The sequence below is a fragment of the Muscardinus avellanarius genome (genome assembly GCF_963383645.1).
Source record: "Muscardinus avellanarius genome assembly, chromosome: 1".
Lineage (NCBI taxonomy): Eukaryota > Metazoa > Chordata > Mammalia > Rodentia > Gliridae > Muscardinus > Muscardinus avellanarius.
Genome location: NC_137786.1, coordinates 125815762 through 125835688, shown reverse-complemented (window position 1 = coordinate 125835688; position 19927 = coordinate 125815762). Strand labels below are relative to the sequence as shown.

General features: G+C 41.7%; 1 protein-coding gene across 3 annotated transcripts; it reads right to left on the bottom strand.

Annotated features, from left to right (window-relative positions):
• Positions 1-6309: 6309 nt before the first annotated feature.
• Positions 6310-19622, bottom strand: EI24 (EI24 autophagy associated transmembrane protein; the record flags this gene model as incomplete). Of its 3 annotated transcripts, none has more annotated exons than XM_080695590.1 (10): positions 6310-6472; positions 8488-8562; positions 9794-9905; positions 12036-12147; positions 12493-12612; positions 12921-13045; positions 13552-13618; positions 14910-14970; positions 15710-15855; positions 19581-19622. In XM_080695590.1, 10 exons carry the CDS (start codon positions 19620-19622, stop codon positions 6310-6312), a joined length of 1023 nt encoding a protein of 340 aa, XP_080551716.1. The 3 variants fall into 3 exon arrangements, with proteins under 3 accessions (XP_080551716.1, XP_080551717.1, XP_080551718.1); XM_080695591.1 differs by having other exon boundaries at positions 15710-15813; XM_080695592.1 differs by lacking the exon at positions 9794-9905 and having other exon boundaries at positions 6432-6472.
• Between the last annotated feature and the right edge of the window lie 305 nt (positions 19623-19927).

Sequence of the window (19927 nt, the reverse complement as noted above, 5' to 3'; positions counted from 1 at the left end):
AGGAAAAGAAAATAAACTTTCCCTGCTGAAGCAGTATGTGTGCCCACATGCATGTGTTTGTGTGTATAAATAAACAAAAGTTATGTAGCACCGTGTGTGTATAAACAAGAATTGAATAGCACATATTTACCAAACAAGTTAGCTATTGTATATAAAATATCACCTTCTTAAACTATATCCAGTTAAGTTCTAAGAACTAATGAATATAGTAACAAAGGATAATTAACGTTCTTCAAAATTATGCGGGACATGGGCATGGTGGTGCATGCTTGTAATCTCAGTACTTGGGAGGCTGAGACAGGAGGATCACAGGTTCGAGAACAGTCTCAGCTACTTAGTGAGACACTCATCAATCTAGTGAGATCCTGTTTCCAAATAAAAGTAAAATAGGGTTGGGGGTGTATCTGAGAGGTAGAATTCCTCTGCGTTTAATCCCCAGTGTCATGAAAAAAATACTACACAGGAAAAAAGGAACCTGCATTGCTCCTGATCCTCCCCCCCACACATACACTATTACTGGAGAAAAGGAGGAAAAATAACACTTGACTAGGTGGAAGGCATGAAGAATCATACATTCCTAGCCCCAAAAGTGAAAAGCCAAGCATCTTTTCTATAATTAACTGCGTCAGAAAAGCAATTTTAAGCGTGTGTTAGTTTAATTACAATCCCAAAGGGAAAACCTATGGTGCAAAGACTTAATTCCAGCAAGTCAACAATCCAGCCCTCTCAGGTGTGTAGTTGTTTTCTGGACTGGCTGAAACAGAAATAAACTTAGTACCACTGAACTGATACGATCCATACATCTGGAAAAGTACGCAGAAGAGGACATGAGAGTGCTAGGACCTCGACCTGAAAACTGAGTAAAGGAGCTGGGAACTTAACGCCGGACTACGAACAAGTTTTCACCGTGTGCTCTCTGGTCATTTCGTACATCGCCAAAGCGAGTAAGGGCAAAGACATCTACAACATTCAACATTGGCTCTCAACTATGTCCTGCAAGCTGTGACATCTTGCCCACCCTAGCTCTAGCTTCCCAGTTTGCAAATCCCCAGCCCCACTTTCCTGCACACGCAGGTCTCCACGCCCTCGCACTGCTTTACTCCGCTCTCCCAGCCCTCCAGGTCTCGGCAGGTGTCGCTTCCCTCTCCTACAGGCAGAGCAGACCACCCAGTCTCACCCCAACCCTCGCGACCCCCGATCACATCGTATTCGCCTTCTCCTCAAAACATGTCCCAAGACCCAGTCTTTCCCACGCCCTCCTGGCCTCAGCGCACGCCCCATCTCCACGACCCTCCAAGCCCAGGCCGTCACATCCTTCCACCCACACCCCACCCCACGCCCCCTCCTCCGCAAAGTCTAAGCGCTGCTCCCCAGCTCCTCTGAGAGCCCTGCCTCACGCACTTCCCTCATGCCCGCCCACAACCTGGACTACATCCGCCGCTAATTGTCAAGTTATATCCCATGGCCTTCTCACCTGGCCCGCGTTCCTCTGGAATCCACTCCGCTCCCTCTGCCATCCGTTCACTGGTGCACCCAACCTTGGCAACCACTGGGTCCGCCTCTCGGGCAGCGCCCCATTGGCTGGCTCCCAGCCAATACGACACTTCGAGAGAACGATAAGATCACAGTACTGTCTGTCAGTTTAGGAGGCGGGAACCAAATTGCACTCTCGCTTCTTAACTGGTCAAGGTAGCTGTCACTTAGCAATATGAAGGCGGGATTACAAGTTCACTTTAAGCTGCCATAGGCTGGCGGCTGAGAGAGAAGAGCGCCGAAAGAACGTGCTCCCAGCAGTTTGGTTGAGAGCCGAGTAGTGACGTGTCGGTCTGGGGACCCGGAAGTAGTAGTGGTGGGGAGGCGTGACCCGTTCGCTCCAGCCACGTGACCAGAAACGGAAACTATACTGTGGGCAACTGCTCTACGCTCCACGTCCCAAAAAGCGGGACCGCAAAGCTGTCTGTCTTCGTTCCTTTACAGTAGAAATGGACCTTTGCCTAATAAAAGGTAAAGCAGAGGAGGGGAGAAGGTTCCAATTTCAGTGAAAACGCAAACGCTTCCTGGTCCGGATATCTTGTACAGGATTTATCTGCTAATTCGCCCGAGAGCTTTTCTTTTTTCCCCTGCTCCCATTATTGTAATAGACATTTCACGAGTCATTACCCTTTCTTCAGTCCCTGGCTTTGTGAAAGAGCGTGCCTAAACCTAAAAGGGTCACGGAGGAAGCCCCGCCGCTGCTGCCAGCAAATTCTCCCCAGCTGTGGATAGGCGGGAACCGGGAGGCCGCCCTGTGGGGATTAATCCACGCCTTTGCAAGATGCCTGCCAGAAAGCACGGCTTTCTTTGCGGTGACTAGCCTCTCTCCTCCCGCCCCAAAGAGGTTGAAGACAGTAGGGAAAGGGGCAAAGTTAAAGCACCCAATTCCAACAGCTTTCAAACTTGCACTTCAGTGCACTTCCACTGTTAAGATTTGGTGTAAAGCTACTTCATATGTTCCCAGTTACTCTCCTAGAAACCACCAAATTTAGGGAAAGTACATTATTTAAATCAGTGCTTTAGGCCAGGTGCAAGCCTGTATTCCAGGGTCTTAGACGACTTAACAGAATGGCAGTTTGGAAGCCAGTCTTAGCAACTGAGACCCTGTCTCAAAAGAATAAAATAGCCGGGTGTCTTGAGACTGAGACAGGGGGGCTCGCAGGTTCGAGGACAGCCTCAGCAAGTAGTGAAACTCATCAACTTCCCGAGACCTTGTTTCAAAATAAAAATAAATAAGGCCGGGCGTGGTGGCGCACGCTTGTAATCCCCGCGCTTGGGAGGCTGAGACAGGAGGATCGCATGGGTTCAAAGCCAGCCTCAGCTACTTAGTGAGGCTCTCAGCAACTTAGTGAGACTCCGTTTCCAAATAAAATTTTTTTAAAAAGGTCTGGGAGTATAGCCCGGAGGTAGAAAGCCTCTGGGTTCCACCCCCAGTACCACCAAATAAATAAATAAATAAATAAATATATATATATAAATAGAACTGGGGGTGTAAATAGGGAGTAGAATAGCCCTGGATTCAATTCCCAGTAGCACACACACACACACAGAGCAAAACTAACATTATCATTGCTTGATCAAAAGAAAACACAGCTGGGCGTGGTAGTGCACACCTGTAATGCTAGTACTTGAGACTGAGCGCAGGTTTGAGGCCAGCCTCAGCAATTAAGCAAGGCTCTCAACACTTAGACGCTGTTTCAATTTTTTTTAATTCTTTATTTTGAAACCAGGTCTCACTGAGGACAGCCTAATAAGCAATTTAGCAAGACCTTGTTTCCAAATAAAAAATAAAATAAGGCTGTTGGGTGTAGCTCTGAGGTAGTTCAACCCCCAGTACCATAACAACAACAAAAAACTTATAAAGTACAGAGCAGTTAACAGATGTCAGTGCAAAGATCTGACCATCTAAGTTTTTATTGGAGCTAAGGTTGTAGCTCGGTGGTAAAGAACTTGCCTAGTATGCACAAGGTCCTGGATTTGACCCCCAGTGCCATAAAATAAAAAGTTTCTAGCAGACATGATCTGAAGCATCCACTTTTTTTCCCCTTAGTGATATTGGTATTAAACCCAGAGATGTTCTACCTCTGAATTACACTTCTAGTCTTAACTATTTTGAAACTGGGTCCAAGTTACTGCACACTGGCCTGGAACCTGCAAACCTATCTCAGCTTCCTAAGTACTAGAATTACAGGTGTGCACCACCATGCCCAGCTTGAATAATCCACTTTCTAATTGTTCAAGAGTTGCTTTAATGGTCACACTGGGCTAAAAGTAAAATAAAATTTTAGAGTTGTTTTAAATCACAAATGTCTGTCCAAGCTGTCATACCTATTTGTGAGAAGAGCTGTTGTGAGCAATTCCTCAAATCCTAAGTTCTTAAAATTCTAGCTTTCATTTTTAATGATGTAACTCCAATATGTTGAGTTACTAATAATTAGCTTGCCTCAAACTGCCATTCTGGACTTGGCAAAATTAAAGCCTAGTTTCCCTTTGACCAGTTTGCTAATCTCTGCTCAGTGCCCATACCCTAGTGAAAAAGCAAAACACATTCACACTGATTCTGTGTACACACTACACTTAAGATTATTACCAAATTTCTATTATTGTAGATATGCCTGAACTACCTTTTATGCAGATCTGACCTCTCAATTACACTAATTAAGCTTTTGGGATTCCTCACATTCAATCACTTAAACTTCTAACATTTTCTATAGAAAGACATAGGGCAGAAGATAAAAAATGAGGAGATAAAAATTTTCATCCACTCAACCCTCTAAACTAAATAGGCTTCTAGTTGGCACTAATACAAATTTCAGACAGAAAACATGGCTACTTAAAACATGTTTAGAAACATGGTTATTTCTAAAACTAAAGTTTGAAAAACTAAGCTTAAAGTGCTCTTAACTGTCTTACAATTTTTTTTGCACAAACTAGATAGTGATCACTTTCAAGACACCCACTGTTTAAAAATTCTCCTTCAATTAGGTGTGGTGGTACATACCCTTAATCCTAGTTGGGATTGTTGAGACTGGATTGCAGGTTTATGGCCAGCCTCAGCAACATATTGTTACTCTTAGCAAGCTATCAAGACCTTGTTTCAAAACAAAAAAAGGGCTGGGGTATAGCTCAGTGGTAGAATGCCCTGGGTTCAATCCCCAGTACCCCCCCCCCAAAAAAAAAAAACTTCAATCAATTGCATAAGGACTTCAAATTCCAGCAATAATCTTTAATTCCTTATTTTGATTTGCACATATGCACATAGTAAAGATTTCTGTTAACCAAATGTCTAATTTTTCCCTTTGACTAATGACTCCCATGTTCAATACACTGAAATCTAGATAGATTTCCTTTCATGAAAATAAAGTAGAGATATACATACAGACTCTAAGAAAAATAACAATCCTAAAGTCTCATAAGATGTATACAAGGCCAGGCGTGGTGGTGCATGCTTGTAATCCCCGTGTTTGGGAGGCTGAGACAGGAGGATCACACAGTTTTGAAGCCAGCCTTAGCTACTTAATGAGGCTCTCAGCAACTTAATGAGACCCTGTTTCCAAATAAAATATTTTAAAAAAATAGGTCTGGGAGTATAGCCCAGAGGTAGAAAGCCTCTGGGTTCCACCCCCAGTACCACCAAAAAACAAACAAAAAAAAAGATGTATACACAATGTTAATCATACAATCCAAATTTCCTCACATTTTTCATGACTAACTTCAAAACTATAACCAGATTACCCAAGACAGAGTCTTGTGTCCCATATCTCACAAATCCAACCATTACACACATTGTGGGAAACCAGCTCACGTTTAATTGTGACATTTTAAAATTGTACAAGTGTTTTGACATCTGCCCTCCCACCCCACTTAAGATGACAAGGAAACATCACCAATCACAGGTTTAATGGGTTTAATAAGTTTATCCCTTCAGTTCCCATTTGCAGCACCCAATATTCCTTTGAAATACCAGTCAGACTCGGCAGTGGCCAACAGTAAATTCCCACCCTCCAGAGTTGGAAAGTTCAGGTTCTCTGAGCATTCTATTTCAGTGGCACTTGTCCAGAATTGGTACTTCCCCGTGGCTGGGGAACTATAAATGTACCAGTGAAAAAAGCGTTTTCCCCTTCAAGGGGAAGAAAGAAAATTACTCCTCAAAATCCAGCCAATCTGGCTGTGAGGTCTTTCTTTCTGTCCCATCTCTTCAGGCTCTTTTTTATTTTTAATTTTTTTCTTTTCCTTTTTTGCATTAGAGCAAGAGAGACCAAAACCTAACCTGAGTTACAAGAAACAAGACAGTGATGGCTATAAAGGGAGTAACCAGGAGCAACTGAGATACTCCTTCACCTCCCACATCCAATGTATGTGCTTCACAGAAAAACAACAAAAATAACAAATCCACAAAATACAACAGCTAGAATTACAAAATCCATTCATCCAAGGGTGCTGGAAGGCAGGAAGGAAAGGTGGGAGGGTAAATGGCACAGGGAGAAAAACAAAGTATTCAAATGAGTCCAGGCACAGGGGCTGGCAAATGCTAGAAAACAGCTGCAGAAAAACCTGTGGTTCTTTCAGACTCACGGTGGTGTTAAAAATCCATATACTGGTGTCAGGAAGAATCTGCTTATGTGCACCAGAAACATCCCAATTCTTCAAATAGAAGGGAATATGCAGAGGACCCTTGGCAGAGTGGGTCCTGCCTTCCCTGGCAAGGGGAGGGCAGAGAAAAGAGCTGCCACAGCCTCCTTCTAACCCACCCATCCTCTCTGGATGGCAGGCGACTCAGTGGCCTGCAGCAGCCTTCAGTTTGGCAGGAGATGGATGTGGTGAAGGGAACTTCTCGGCAGAGGTTGAGCTGCTCAGTGCAGACTGCAGGTAGACTGTCTTGTGAAAAAGTCTGTTGCTTAAGAAGACCACCAAGGAGAAGAGTCGCAACTGGAAAAGACTAAAGGGCAAAAGAGACCCAACTTGTTAATTCCCAAGCTCAAAATTATGCTTTCAAAAGGTTATGTAGTGCCAGGCGTGGTGGCACATATTTGTAATCCCAGCATTCGAGAGGCCAAGACCGGAGGATTACAGTTCACAGACAGCCTCAGCTACTTAGGCCCTCTGCTACTTAGTGAGACCCTGTATCAAAATAAAGCATAAAATATAAGGCAGGGGAGTGTAGCTCATAGGTCAAATGCCGCTGGGTTCCATCCCCAGACTCACACACACACACACACACACACACACACACACACACACACAAGCTATGTAGCAGCTTACTTGACTATATTTAAAACTATAGAGAAAACTAAGAGTGGTGGCATACACCTGTAATTCCAGCACTTGGGAGGCTGAGACAGGAGAAGTGCAAGTTCAAGGTCAGCCTTAGCAACCCTCAGGAACTTAGCAAGGCCTTGGTTCAAATTAAAAATAAAAAGGAGCAGGGGTGTAGCTCAGAGATAGAATGCCCTTGCGTTCAATCTCCAATACATTAAAATAAAAAACACTACACAGAGAAAGACAATTAAAATTTGATCAAAGAATAGAGATTAGCCTGGCACACTGGTGCATGCCTATAATCTCACCTACCATAGGAGGTGGAGGCAAGAGGATCACAAGTTTGAGACCCTGTCTCAAAATACCAAGTAAAAAAAGGACAGGATTTAGCCCATTGGTAGAATATCCGTAGGTTCAATCCCTAGTATTGAGAAGAAAAAATAGTGTGTGTGTGTGTGTTAGATTAATTCTCATTTGAAAAGTAATTTTTTGCCAGGCATGTTGGCGGAGACATGTAATCTCAGTACTTGGGGAGGCTGAAACAGGAGGTTTGCAGGTTCAAGGACAGCCTCAGCAAGACTAATTGACCTAGTAAGACTAATAAAACAGGACTGAGAGTGTAGCTTGGAAGTAGACTGCCCCTGGGTTCAATCCCCAGTACCACACACAAAAAAAATTTTTTTTGATTGTCCTGGGTCTAGAGCTTCATGCATACTAAGCAAGCAGTCTAATACTGAGCTTGTCCCCATCCATTTTTAAAGTTGGCCAAAGGTGTTCACAAGTATCTCATATTCAGTGACTTGTCAGATTTTAAGAATATATATAATAGCGTTAAATTGGGAAACATATTCAAATTTATGTTTTATGTGCACATATTTACGAGGAAAGTTTGGGATATATACAAGAAGTGTGTGTGTGTTATTGGAAATAGAATCCAGAGGCATTCTACCTCCGGTATACAACCCAGCCCGATTTTTATTTTTTGTTTTGAAACAGGGTCTTCCTAAATTGCTGAGTCTTGCTACTTGCTAAGGCTAACCTCAAACCTGTGATCCTCCTGTCTCAGCATCCCAAGTGCTGGGATTACAGGTGTGCACCACCATGCCTGTCTTATTTCTCTTTCTCTTTAAACTTATATTGCCAGGCGGGGGGGGGGGGCCTTATAATCCCAGCATTTGGAGGTTGAGACAGGAGGATCGCAATTTGAGGATAGCCTCAGCTACTTAGGCCCTTTGCAACTCAGTGAGACCCTGTTTCAAAAGAAAGAATAAAAAATAGGGCTGGGGGTGTAGCTCAGAGGTAGAGTGACCCTGGATTCCATCCACAGTACCGCAAAAAAGAAAGGAAAAAAAAAAAAAACTGTATATTAAGGTGTTTCTGCAGTCTCAAAGGGTTTTTTTTTTTTTTTTCCCTCTTTTGTTTTATTTGGTACTGGGAATTGAACCCAAGGGCATCCTACTTCCAAATTATACTCACAGCCCTTTTTATTTTTTTATTTTGAAACAGGGTCTCACTACGTTGCTAAGAGTTCTGCTAAACTGCTGAGGCTGGCCTCAAGCCTGCAATCCTCCTTTCTCATCCTAACCAAGTAATGGAATTATAGGTGTGAGCCACCACACACAGTCTCACTGACATAATCCTGGTGTTACAGCCCTCTTTTATACAGTGAAGTCTTCATCACTACCTGATACTTACTATGCTTTTCCAGGGGTCTTTGCTTCATTGGCGCTGATGATAAATAAAGGGAAAAGGATAGAGAAGAGGCAGCCACTGTTAAAAAGAAAAGAAATAATTAGCCATCTTTATAACAGCCATGATTTTAGAGAAGGTATTAGAAACCCAAAGTTCTTTTGCCTGCAGTAAAATCATCATGGCTTAATGAAGTCTCCCGATGGCAAACACAGCTTTCAAAATGGAGAAAAGGAGCCAGGTGTAGTGATGTGGGAGGCTGAAACAAGAGAACTATAGGTTTGAGGATAGCCTCAGCAAGTACTGAAACTCTTAGCAACCTAGTGAAACTGTTTCAAAAAATAAAAATTAAGCCGGGCATGGTGGTGCATGCTTGTAATTCCAGCATTTGGGAGGCTGAGACAGTAAGACTCACGGACTGCCTCAGCTACTTAGGCCGTTTGCAACTTCATGCAACCCTGTTTCAAAAAAAAAATAAAAAAGAATAAAAAATAGGGCTGGGGATATAGCTCGGAGGTAGAAAGCCCCTGAGTTCCAGCCCTAGTACTGCAAATAAATAAATGAATAAATAAATAAAATTAACATAGGGCTAGGAGCCAGATGTGGTAGTATACACTTTTAATCCCAATACTTGAGAAGCTAAGATGGGAGGATTGCATCTTAGCTGGTTTACAGCCAGCCTCAGCTACTCAGGTGAGGCCCTGTTTCAAAATAAAGAAATAGGGCTGGGGGGTATGGCTTGGAGGTAGAAGTGTAAAGTATTGGTACTGGGTTCTATACCCAGTACCAAAAAAAAAAAAAGGGGGGTCTAGGGTTGTAGTTGGGAGGAAAAATCCCCTGGGTTCAACCCCCAGTACTACACACACACACAGAACAAAAGATTTTTCTAAGCATTGAGTATGTTTAACACTGCTCCAGGAGGCAACATGGAAAGAATATGAAACAGAGTCACACAGACTAGATTTTAATGATAACTGATGAATGTTTATGACTATCTGTCAAGGAGAAAAATCTTTGAGGCTGAGGCAGGATGATTGCAAAGTCAAGCCCAAGCTCCTCAATAAAGCAAGACCCTATCTCAAAAAAAAAAAAAAAAAAAAAAAAAAAAAGGTTGGGAATATAGCTTAGTGATAGCACATCCCTAGGTTCAATGCCCAGTACTGAAAAAAATAAAAATAAAAATAAAAAAGCCTCTTTACAGGTCTCCTAATGGTCAAATATAGAATTCCTCCAGAGAACCAAGTAAATAAAAGATGCTTGCACCATGAATTTATTTTTACTAGTTTCTTCTAAATCTTTCTAGATGAATTACCTGATAATGTATGAGGACTGCATTGCTGTAAGGAAAGCCAAGGGCAAACCAAATCCAAAGTAGTAAGGCCAATTCCTTTCGATGTTTGACAATCGCTGGTGCATTTCAATTCCTACAATAAGGAAGCCAATACAATTAGATTGCATGCTTTCTTTTAGTCAAGTGACTAAATAACTATGGCAAACAAAGTATTTGAGGCTTGAATTTTAGATACAGATCAACCATTTAGTCTGCATTTTTTTTTTTTTGGTGGTACTGGGGTTCCTGGAAACCCTTCTACTTCCAGGCTACACTCTCAGACCTATTTTATATTTTATGTGGAAACAGGGTCTCTTAAGCCAGCAAGGCTGGCTTTGAACCTGCGCGATCCTCCTGTCTCTGCCTCCCAAGTGTGGGGATTACAAGTGTGAGCCACCATGCCCAGCCAGATTAACCATTTAGAATGTGGCTATAGAAACTAAAATATAGCCAGGCAGGGTGGCACATACCTGTAATCCCAGTACTTGGGAGGCTGAGACAGGAGGATCGAGGTTTGTGGCCAGCCTCAGCTACTTAGTGAGGCCTTTTGTAACTCTGTGAGACTCTGTTTCAAACTAAAGAATAAAAAACAGGGCTGGGGGTGTAGCTCAGAGGCAGAATGCCCCTGGGTTCCATCCCCGGTACCAAAAAAAAAAAATAGAAAAAAAATTCAATAATCACAGTTTCAAAGCTGACAAGGTAAGTAAATTATGAATTTCAGCACCAACATCCTTTATTAGAAACTAGTCTAGGACAAAGTAAAATATCACACAAGCTGGGAATGGTGGCACAAGCCTGTACACTCAGCTACGTGGAGTGGAATAGGGGAAGAGCATGTTCGAGGCCAGCCTCAGCAACTTAGTGAGACCCTGTCTCAAAAATTTTAAAAAGGGCTGGAACGTAGTTCGGTGATAAAGTGCCCCTAGTTTAAATCTCCAATACTAAAAAAAAAAAAAAAAAAAAAAAAAAGCTGGGTGTGTGGTGGCACACACTTCTAATCTCAGTACTTGGGAGGCTAAGACAGAAAGATCACAGGCTCAAAGCCAGCCTCAGCAGCTTAGAGGCGCTCAGCAACTTAGTGGGGCCTTGTTTCCAAATAAAATATAAAAGAGGTCTGGAGGTATAGCTCAGATGTAGAAGGCCCCTGGGTTCCATCCCCAATACCACAAAATAAAAAATAAAAAGGACGCTATCCTGCCGGGCGTGGTGGCGCACACTTGTAATCCCCGCGCTTGGGAGGCGGAGACAGGAGGATCATGCAGGCTTGAAGCCAGCCATGCTGGCTTAAGAGACCCTGTTTCCAAATAAAATGTAAAAGAGGTCTGGGAGTGTAGCCCGGAGGTAGAAGGGTTCCATCCCCAGTACCACAAAAAAAAAAAAAAAAAAGGATGCTATCCTATCCTATAGAAATCTCTTAAAACCACATAAACCCAGATAAATATGCCAAAGCCTCCCCCTTCCCCCCGGTACTGGGGATTGAACCCAGGGGCACTGTACCTCCAAGTTGCACCATCATCTATCCCATTTTATTTATTTATTTATTTTCATTTTTACAGCACTAGGAATTGAACCCAGGAGCATTCTGCCTCTGAGCTGCACCCCAACCCTATTTTTATTTTTAAACAGGGTCTCACTAGGTTGATGAGTCTCACTATTTGCTGAGACTATCCTCAAATCTGCAATTCACCTGTCTCAGTCTCCCAAATACTAGGATTACAAGCATGCACCACCATGCCTGGCTCCATTTTATTTTTTGTTTTGAAACAGGCTCTCTCACTGGGTTGATGATTATCTCGTCACTTTGCTGAGGCGAGTCTTAAATTTGCGATCCTACTGTCTTAGTCTCCCAAGTACTGAGATTATGGCTATGTGCCACCACATCCGGCTGCCAAAGTTTTTTTAAAAGTTCCCCAAAAGATTCTAAATATCCTGACATCAATTAATCTCTCCAATTTAGAACTCATGCTCATTTGTGCTATCTTACAACCCAGTCAGAGCTGTATTATGTTAGCATTAAAAAGATAATTCTATGTAGCTATTTCCCCCAGCCTCAAAGTTAAGGGTTAAACTCACAAAGCCAGATGTAAGTTCCCCCTTGCCAATGAGGCTGCTTCTGTTCACAGATGATTTGCCAATGGTTTAAGTATTGAACATTTTAAATCTGCTTAGCAATAGCATTTTCAAATTGGACCTCTACATTCTGGGTTTCTTTAGATGGACTTACCTTTATTGAACCAACGATATTCGAAGCAGTACAGTGAGTAGAGAAGGGACATATGCAGCAAACTAACCAGCTGACCAACAAGATGGATGGGAAATAGACTCACAAACATCCCCTGAAGAAAAGTATGGCAAATCTTAATTCCAAAGCTTCAGAGACCCAACATGTAACACACAACTCTAAGATCATCACTGCCTACTAAGAAACCCTCTTAGCTGCTTCTCAGGTTTCTGAATAACAAGAGTGGAGAATACCCTCAGTGGCAGGAAATCACAGGTAAATCCATCTTTCTTATAATTTTATATTTAAAGTCTCTAATTGTAGCTGTTAAAATGATTTTTAAAAATCATTACATCCCACAGGCATATATGAATACCCAGTATATATGTAATGCCATCTTTGTGAAACTTCCTCTAGTGAAACTTAAAATTTTCCCATGTGTCCAGAAGATCCATCTCACCTGGATAAGGAAAAGAGCCTGCAGCAGAAGGTTGAAGAGCATGTCAGCAATTATCTTGCTGACACTAGGGAATGGATGAGGCTTCCTCCCTGATACCTCAAATGCTAGGTCAGCTATATCCTGTAACAAAGGAAGTGGAGCACCAAAACGTGAACGGATGTCCTTGATGACCATCCCCACAGCTGCTCACCAACAAGACTGCCCGGCGAGAAAAGCCCCAGACATCTATCAGTGACAGGTTCCAGTGACTTGCGGCAGTAACTCCATTTTACAACAGCACAAAGATCTCCCATGGCTGCTGGACCAAGCAAGGCGAAGGCTGAGAAATAGCTACCCACGTGGCAACTACCCTCACAGGCTAATACATGTCACCTGCCAATCAATCCATCATGCTACAGGACCCAGACTCACTTCTCTCCAGGACTTACCTGGAACCAAATGGCATTCACAACTTTGCTGAGCACAAACAGAGGAAGCACCCAAAGAGCACTGAAAATTGACGTGAGGAAGAACTCCAGCCACGACCACACATCCCCATGTAGCGACGGATCACCTAAGAAAAGGGCCAAGAGTATTGGTTTATCTGGGGAAAAGGAACACAATACCAAACGTGAAGCCTCTATGCTGTGACTATTCTTTTTTCCCCACACATCTTTCTGTTTCTTGACAGTATATATCATCCCACCTAGCTCAGAGAATCTTAGTTCAGAGTACACCCAACACAACTTCAATTCAGAGTAACCACAGATATGTGCCCCTTATCCTGAACCTGCTTACAAGGTGGTCACAGTGATTAACAATGCACAATTACAGGAAAACAGCTGGGTCTAAATCCCAACTCTGCCACTTACTAATGGTGTAACTGTAGAAACTAACTTTCATTTTCTCATTTTAAACGGATAGAACAACAGTGCCTATCTCAGAAAAGTGTCAAGAAGTCTGAGTGAAAAACATCTAAAGCTCCTCACACACAGGAAATGTTCAATGTTCAATAAACTGAGAAACATCATTTCCCACCCTCCATCCCTTTAGCCACCAAGGGGCACGGTGTGTACTTACCAATAATTCGGGCTGTTACTGACTGAAGCACAGGAATAAACACTCGATAAAACAAGAGGAGACTAAACTAAAGAAAAGAAGCAATAAAGGTAGCATCAAAAGCCCTTCTTTAAAACAAGAGTTTCAAGTTTCAGTATGACAATTTTCTATATGGAGGTGCCTAATATAAATCAGAAGGCCTGAAAAAGCACTAAAATAAGACTTGTTTCTATTTCCTAAAATGCTAGTGAAGAGGTGCAAATCTGATACTGCCTCTAAGACAGTGAACTTTTGGGGAGCATAGAAGAACATTTCAAATAGGCCAAAAAACACAGCTCCAAACTAAGTATACAGTAATGTTTATTAATATCTAAAGCTAACATCTTAGAACATCTGTGAAATGTTTAAGTAGAATTACACCAAATTCTAAGTCAAAGAAAATATTTAACTTCATATTTAATTTCTTCAAAGAACCCAAATTTCAGTTAACTCAAATTTCCTCAATACTTGGAGGCTGAAACAGGAGGTTCAGAGGTTCAAAGACAGCCTCAACAACATAGTGAAATCCCCAGCCACCTAGGAAGACTGTTTCAAAATAAAAAAGGGCTGGAGATGTAGCTTGGAGACAGAATGCCCTGAGTTCAATTTCCAGTACCACAAAATAAATAAATGAATGAATGAAACCAGATTATAAGTCTATGGTGATTTTCAGTTCATTGTAAGCAACCTTTTCTGCTCTGGGGTTCAATAATAATTAGTTATAGTTCATTGCTATGACCAGAAGTAAGGAGAACCTCACTTTTGTTCAGCTATGTCTGCCCTTCTCCTCTGATCCCATAAATCTCTTAATCAAAATGTCTAAACATTGTCAACAACAAAAAAATTATTATTATTTTTTTTTGGTGGTACTGGGATGAAACTCAGGGGCAACACTGGGGTTGTTTTTAATTCTTTATTTTTAAACAGGGTCTCACTGAGTTGCAAAGGGCCTTACTAACTACCTAAGGCTGTCTGCAAACCACGATCCTCCTGTCTCAGCCACCCAAATGCTAGGATTGCAAGTGTGCACCACCATGCCCGTCTTGTCAACAAATTTTTTTGTCTATAATAATACTAAAACTTGTGAATCATTTTTCAAAAAGGCAAAATAATAAAAGCATATATTCAGGGCTATCCTTGAAACCTGTTTCCATACAAGTGTTCTTGAGTAAAAATAAAATCACTGAATTATATTAAGTGTAATTCTGCACAAAATCCTGAATTATACTGTTTATAAGCAGTTAAAAACTATGCCTTAATGTTTCAAGAAAACACTTGGAAACTATTAACATTCCAAATGCTCCTAAAAGGTGCATAGAATTTGAGAGAAAAGAACTTACCCAGAATACGCCACCATTCCAAGCACAGCACTGGAAAATTCTACTAACAATTCGTGGCTCACTGGAAAAGACCATATGTATTAATATGTATAAATAAGGCATATAAGTTATTTCCTAATTGTCATTCAGTAGTTTCCATTTTATACCTTCCTTTGGCACCTTATTATTTTCAGCATCTAATGTTCTCCCAATGTTATAATTTTGTCAACAAGAAAAAGCTGAAATATTTCTAAGGAAGCAGCTTTTCTTTAAAAAAATTATTTTCAAGCCGGGCATGGTGGTGTACACTTGTAATCCCAGTACCAGGGTAGGCTGAGACAGAAGGATCGCAGGTTTGCAGACAGCCTCAGCTACTTAGGCCCTTCACAACTTAAGAGAGACTGATTCAAAATAAAGAATAAAAAATAGGGCTGGGGATGTAGCTCGGAGTTCCATCCCCAGTACCAAAAAAAAAATTATTTTCTTAAAATCAGAGGTTAGAGATTGAAAGAGAAAGCCTTGAGTTAGGGTTCTTCTATCAAATATACAAAGGCTTTCCTACAAGTATCCATCAAACCAAATTTTTCTGTTTTGTTTTTTTCTCTATTCAGCATTTGTTTTAACATTATGATATTTTGAGCAAGAATTATTACCAGAACCTAGTTTAAGTCAATGTGGGAAATTTGGCTATATAACATTTTTCTGTGAAAATACACAAAAATAAATAATGGGCTGCTGACTCTTTAAGCCACTATGTAAGGTCTTTATTCAACACTAAGGATCAGTCCCTATCTTAAGCACCCCTCCCTAGGCGCTCTTACCTCTCTTGTTTCCGCTCTATACTCTGGGCTCTCCTCTGGGCTAGGACGCTACTTGCTCTTCGTCGCCGCTGCTCCTCTCTCTTTTGCTGGATTCGAGCATCTAGCTTTGAGATGGTACAAATGCCCCAGATGGAGTCTTTGATTCCCTATAGACAAAGGGAAATCATGGATTGGAGAAGATTTTCATAAGTCACATACAGGAAAATGAGATAAGAATGGAAGCCACTATACTCATTTTGCTACAGAGTTTAAAGGGACTTTTAATTTTGTGGGAGGTGCTAGGGACCATCCCAGGGCTTTGTCCATGCTAGATGTGTGTTGTGCGAGTGGGCCCTCAGTCCTTGTTAACATACACTGTCTTTGGAATCACCTGAGTGGAACAGGCTACCACGTCAAGTCCCTTTACTTTTGTGTGTATGTGTGTGGTGCTGGGGCCTAAATCCAGGAGTTTTCTACCGCTGAGCTATACCCCCAGCCCTGTTTAATTTTTTATTTGAAACAAGGTCTTTCTGAGTTGCTAAAGGCTTCACCAAGTTACTGAGGCTGGCCTTAAACCTGCAATCTTCCTGTCTCAGTGTCCCAAATCCTGGGATTACAGGTATGTGCCACCATGCCTGGCCTACTTTTAATTTTCAAGTATGCACTTCTAAGAAAAATAATTTTTTACATAACCACAGGATTCTTATCAATTCAAGATATTTAGTACTGAAATACTTTGTGTGAAGCCGGGCAAGGTGGTATATGCCTGTGATCCCAGTACTTGGGAGGCTAAGAAAGGAGGATCAAAGGTTCATGGCCAGCTTCAGCTATTTAGTGAGGCCCTCCACAACTTAGTGAGACCCTGTTTCAAAATAAAGACGAAAAAAGGGCTGGGGGTATATCTCAGAGGTAGAATACCCCTGGATTCAACCCCCAGTACTACAAAAAAAAGAAAAAAAATTGTGTATGTGTGGTAGTGAAGATCGAACCCAGGGGCATTCTACCTCCAAAGTACACCCCCAGCACTTTTTACTTTTTGTTTTCAAACAAGTTCTCACTAGGTTGCTGACAGTCTTGCTATGCTGGTGAGGCTGCCCTCTAACCTGCTACAATCCTTCTGTCTCAGCTTCCCAAGTACTAGGATGACAGGCATGGGTCACCACACCTAGCTCTGAAATACTTTAATCTATAGTCCACAGTGCAGTTTCTCCCTTTATCCCAATAATGCCCTCTATGTCATTTTACTCTTCAAGATTCAGTCCAGAGTCACACTGCCATTTAGTTATCATATCTCTTTAATCTTTCTGCGTCAAGGACAGTTCCGTAGCTTTTATCTTTATTTTTTTAAAAATATAGGCAGTTCAGGCACCAATCACACTTGTAATCCCAGTACATAGGAGGTTAAGACAGGAGGATCACAGGTTCATGGCCAGCTTCAGCTACTTAGTGAGGCACTCCACAACTTAGTGAGACCCTGTTTCAAAAATAAAGAATAAGAAAATAAGACTGGAGATGCAGCTATTTTTAAAATTCCCTCAACATTTTTGTTTCCTCAAACTCCAACTCTATTGTGAAACAGGGTCCCACTAAGTTACCATGAAATGACCTCAAAGTTGCGATCCTCCTATCTCACCCTCCCAAGTACTAGGATTTCAGGTATGTACCACCATGCCTGCCTCGTAAAGGCAATAACCTTTTAAATTCTTCTACTGAGCCAGGTGTGGTGGCACATGCTTGTAATCACAGCACTTGGAATGCTGAAACCGGAGGATTGCAGATTCAAACCCAGCCTCAGCAAATTAGTGAGGCCCTCCACAACTTAGTGAGACCCTATTTCAAAATAAAGAATAAAATAGGGCTGGAGGTGTAGTTCAGAGGTAGAATGCCACTGGGTTCAATCCATAGTGCCACAAAAAATTAATTAAGTAAGTAAATTTTCCCACTGAAGGAAAAACCTCCCACCCAGAACCAGCCTTGCTCATGTTCCTGGGAATATAGCAAGAGACATTATGACAGGAACATTAGACTTCAGACATTTACTACAAGTAAAAGAATCTTACAACACTGACAATTTGTGTGACTGGGTCTTGTTTTGAGGTTTTTGTTGTATTTCTGTTTTTTGGTGGGGTCCTAGGGATTGCACCCAGAGGCATTCTATCTCCAAGCTATACTTCCCAGTCCTTTTAATTTTTTATTTTGAAAGAGTCTTGTTAACTTGCTGAGGCTATCCTCAAATGTGCAATCCTCCTGTCTCAGCTTCTCAAGTATTAGGATTGAAGGCATGTGCTATCATGCCAGCTGTAATTACATCTTAAACCCATTTTTATGGGGCATCTTCCTAGAACATCTTTCTCACCTGCACTTGCAAAATGGGAGTAAAAACTAGGCTCTCAGCCAGACATGGTGGTGCACAGCTATAATTCCAGTACCTGAGAAGCTGAAACAGTAGGACTGCACATGCCAGGACAGCCTTAAAAGTGAGACTCTCATAAAACCTACTGAGACTGTTTCAAAATTAAAAAACAAAACAAAACTGGGGGTGTAGCTTAAAGGTAAAACACCCTATCCCCAACACCACACACACAAAAAAAGGCTCTCTAATATAAATCCAAATGAATTAGTTTACGTAATAGTACTAAACCAATGTTTCTTAGTTTTGACAAATGTACCAAAATCATATAAAATGTTAATATTTGGAGAAGTTGGAAAAGGATATATAGGAACTCTATCCTACCTTGCAACTTTTCCCTAAGTCTAAAAATATCACGAAATTAATAGTAAAAAAGAAAAAGCTGGAAGCTAGGCATGGTGGCTCCTGCTTGTAATCCCAGCATTTGAGAGACTGAGACAGGAGGATCTGGGTTCGATGACAGCCTCAGCTACTTAGTGAGGTCCTTTGCAACTGAGTGAGACCCTGTTCCAAAATAAAGAATAAAAATAGGACTGGGGTGTAACTTGGAGGTAGAATGTCCGCTGGGTTCCATCCCCAGAAGAAAAAAAAAAAAAAAAGTTGGGTGTGGTGGCACACTCATAAACCCAGTACTTGGAAAGCTGAGACAGGAGGATTGCAGGTTGAGGACAGCCTCAGCAAGAAGTGAGACTCTCATCAACCAAGTGAGAACCTGCTTCAGAATAAAAATAAAGCTAGGAGTGTAGCTTGGAGGTAGAATGCCCCTAGGTTCAACCTCCAATACCACAAAAAAAGAGTTTTTAAAAAATGGCTCCAGATGCCAGGTATGATGGCACACACTTGTAATCCCAGCACTTAAGAAGCTGAGACAGGAGTATCAGAGATTTACAACCAGTCTCAGCAACTTAGTGAGACACTGTTTCAAAATAAAAATTAAAACAGAGCTGAGGATTTGGCTTGGAGGGAGAATGCCCTGAGTTAAATCTCTAGTATCACAAGCACAAAAAAAAGGAGTCCAGAGCCAAGCTGATCAGGGTTCCAATGTCCCACTAGAGACACACAAGACAGATCTCTCAAACTCCTATAAGATGCAGGATAATTCCTATCTCCTGAATAGTATGCACTAGAAAAAAAACCTATATATGGAGGCAGCTGGGCGTGGTGGTGCATGCTTGTAATCCCAGCATTCAGGAGGCTGAGACAGGAGGATCACAGTTCGCAAACACATCAGCTACTTAGTGAGGCCCTTAACTACTCAGTGAGACCCTGTTTTAAAAAATAAAGAATAAAAATAGGGCTGGGGATGTTACTCGGAGGTAGAATGCCCCTGGGTTCCATCCCCAGTACTACAAACCACAGCAACAGCAAAATAACCTAAATATGTTAAGGACCCCAAAATATAAAATTTCCAAAAATTTTCTAATCATTTCCTCCAGCAAAAAATAGTCAAGAGACAAATGCCCCACAACAAGATGTACTTACCCTGCCAAGGTCCTGGAGAAAGGTTTTGACACTGTCAGCCATCTCTTCACCATCCAGACTATCAACTACACAGAGGAAAGAGAAGCACCCCAAGATTTCTCATCATGAAGGGCCTAGAAATAGGGGTACAATGGAAGAAAAGTATTTATCTTAAAGGTAAATTGCTTCATGCACATTTCTACATGATGACCTGGTATCTTACAGCTTTAATTAAGAGAAGAGCAAGAGAATCTAACACAAACATGGTAAAATAAGCAAAGATATACTTGTAATTGTGAAACCCAAGATCCATAATTTCTCATTGAACTGATTTGTTTTGAAATAGGGTCTTGTTTATATTGCCCGGG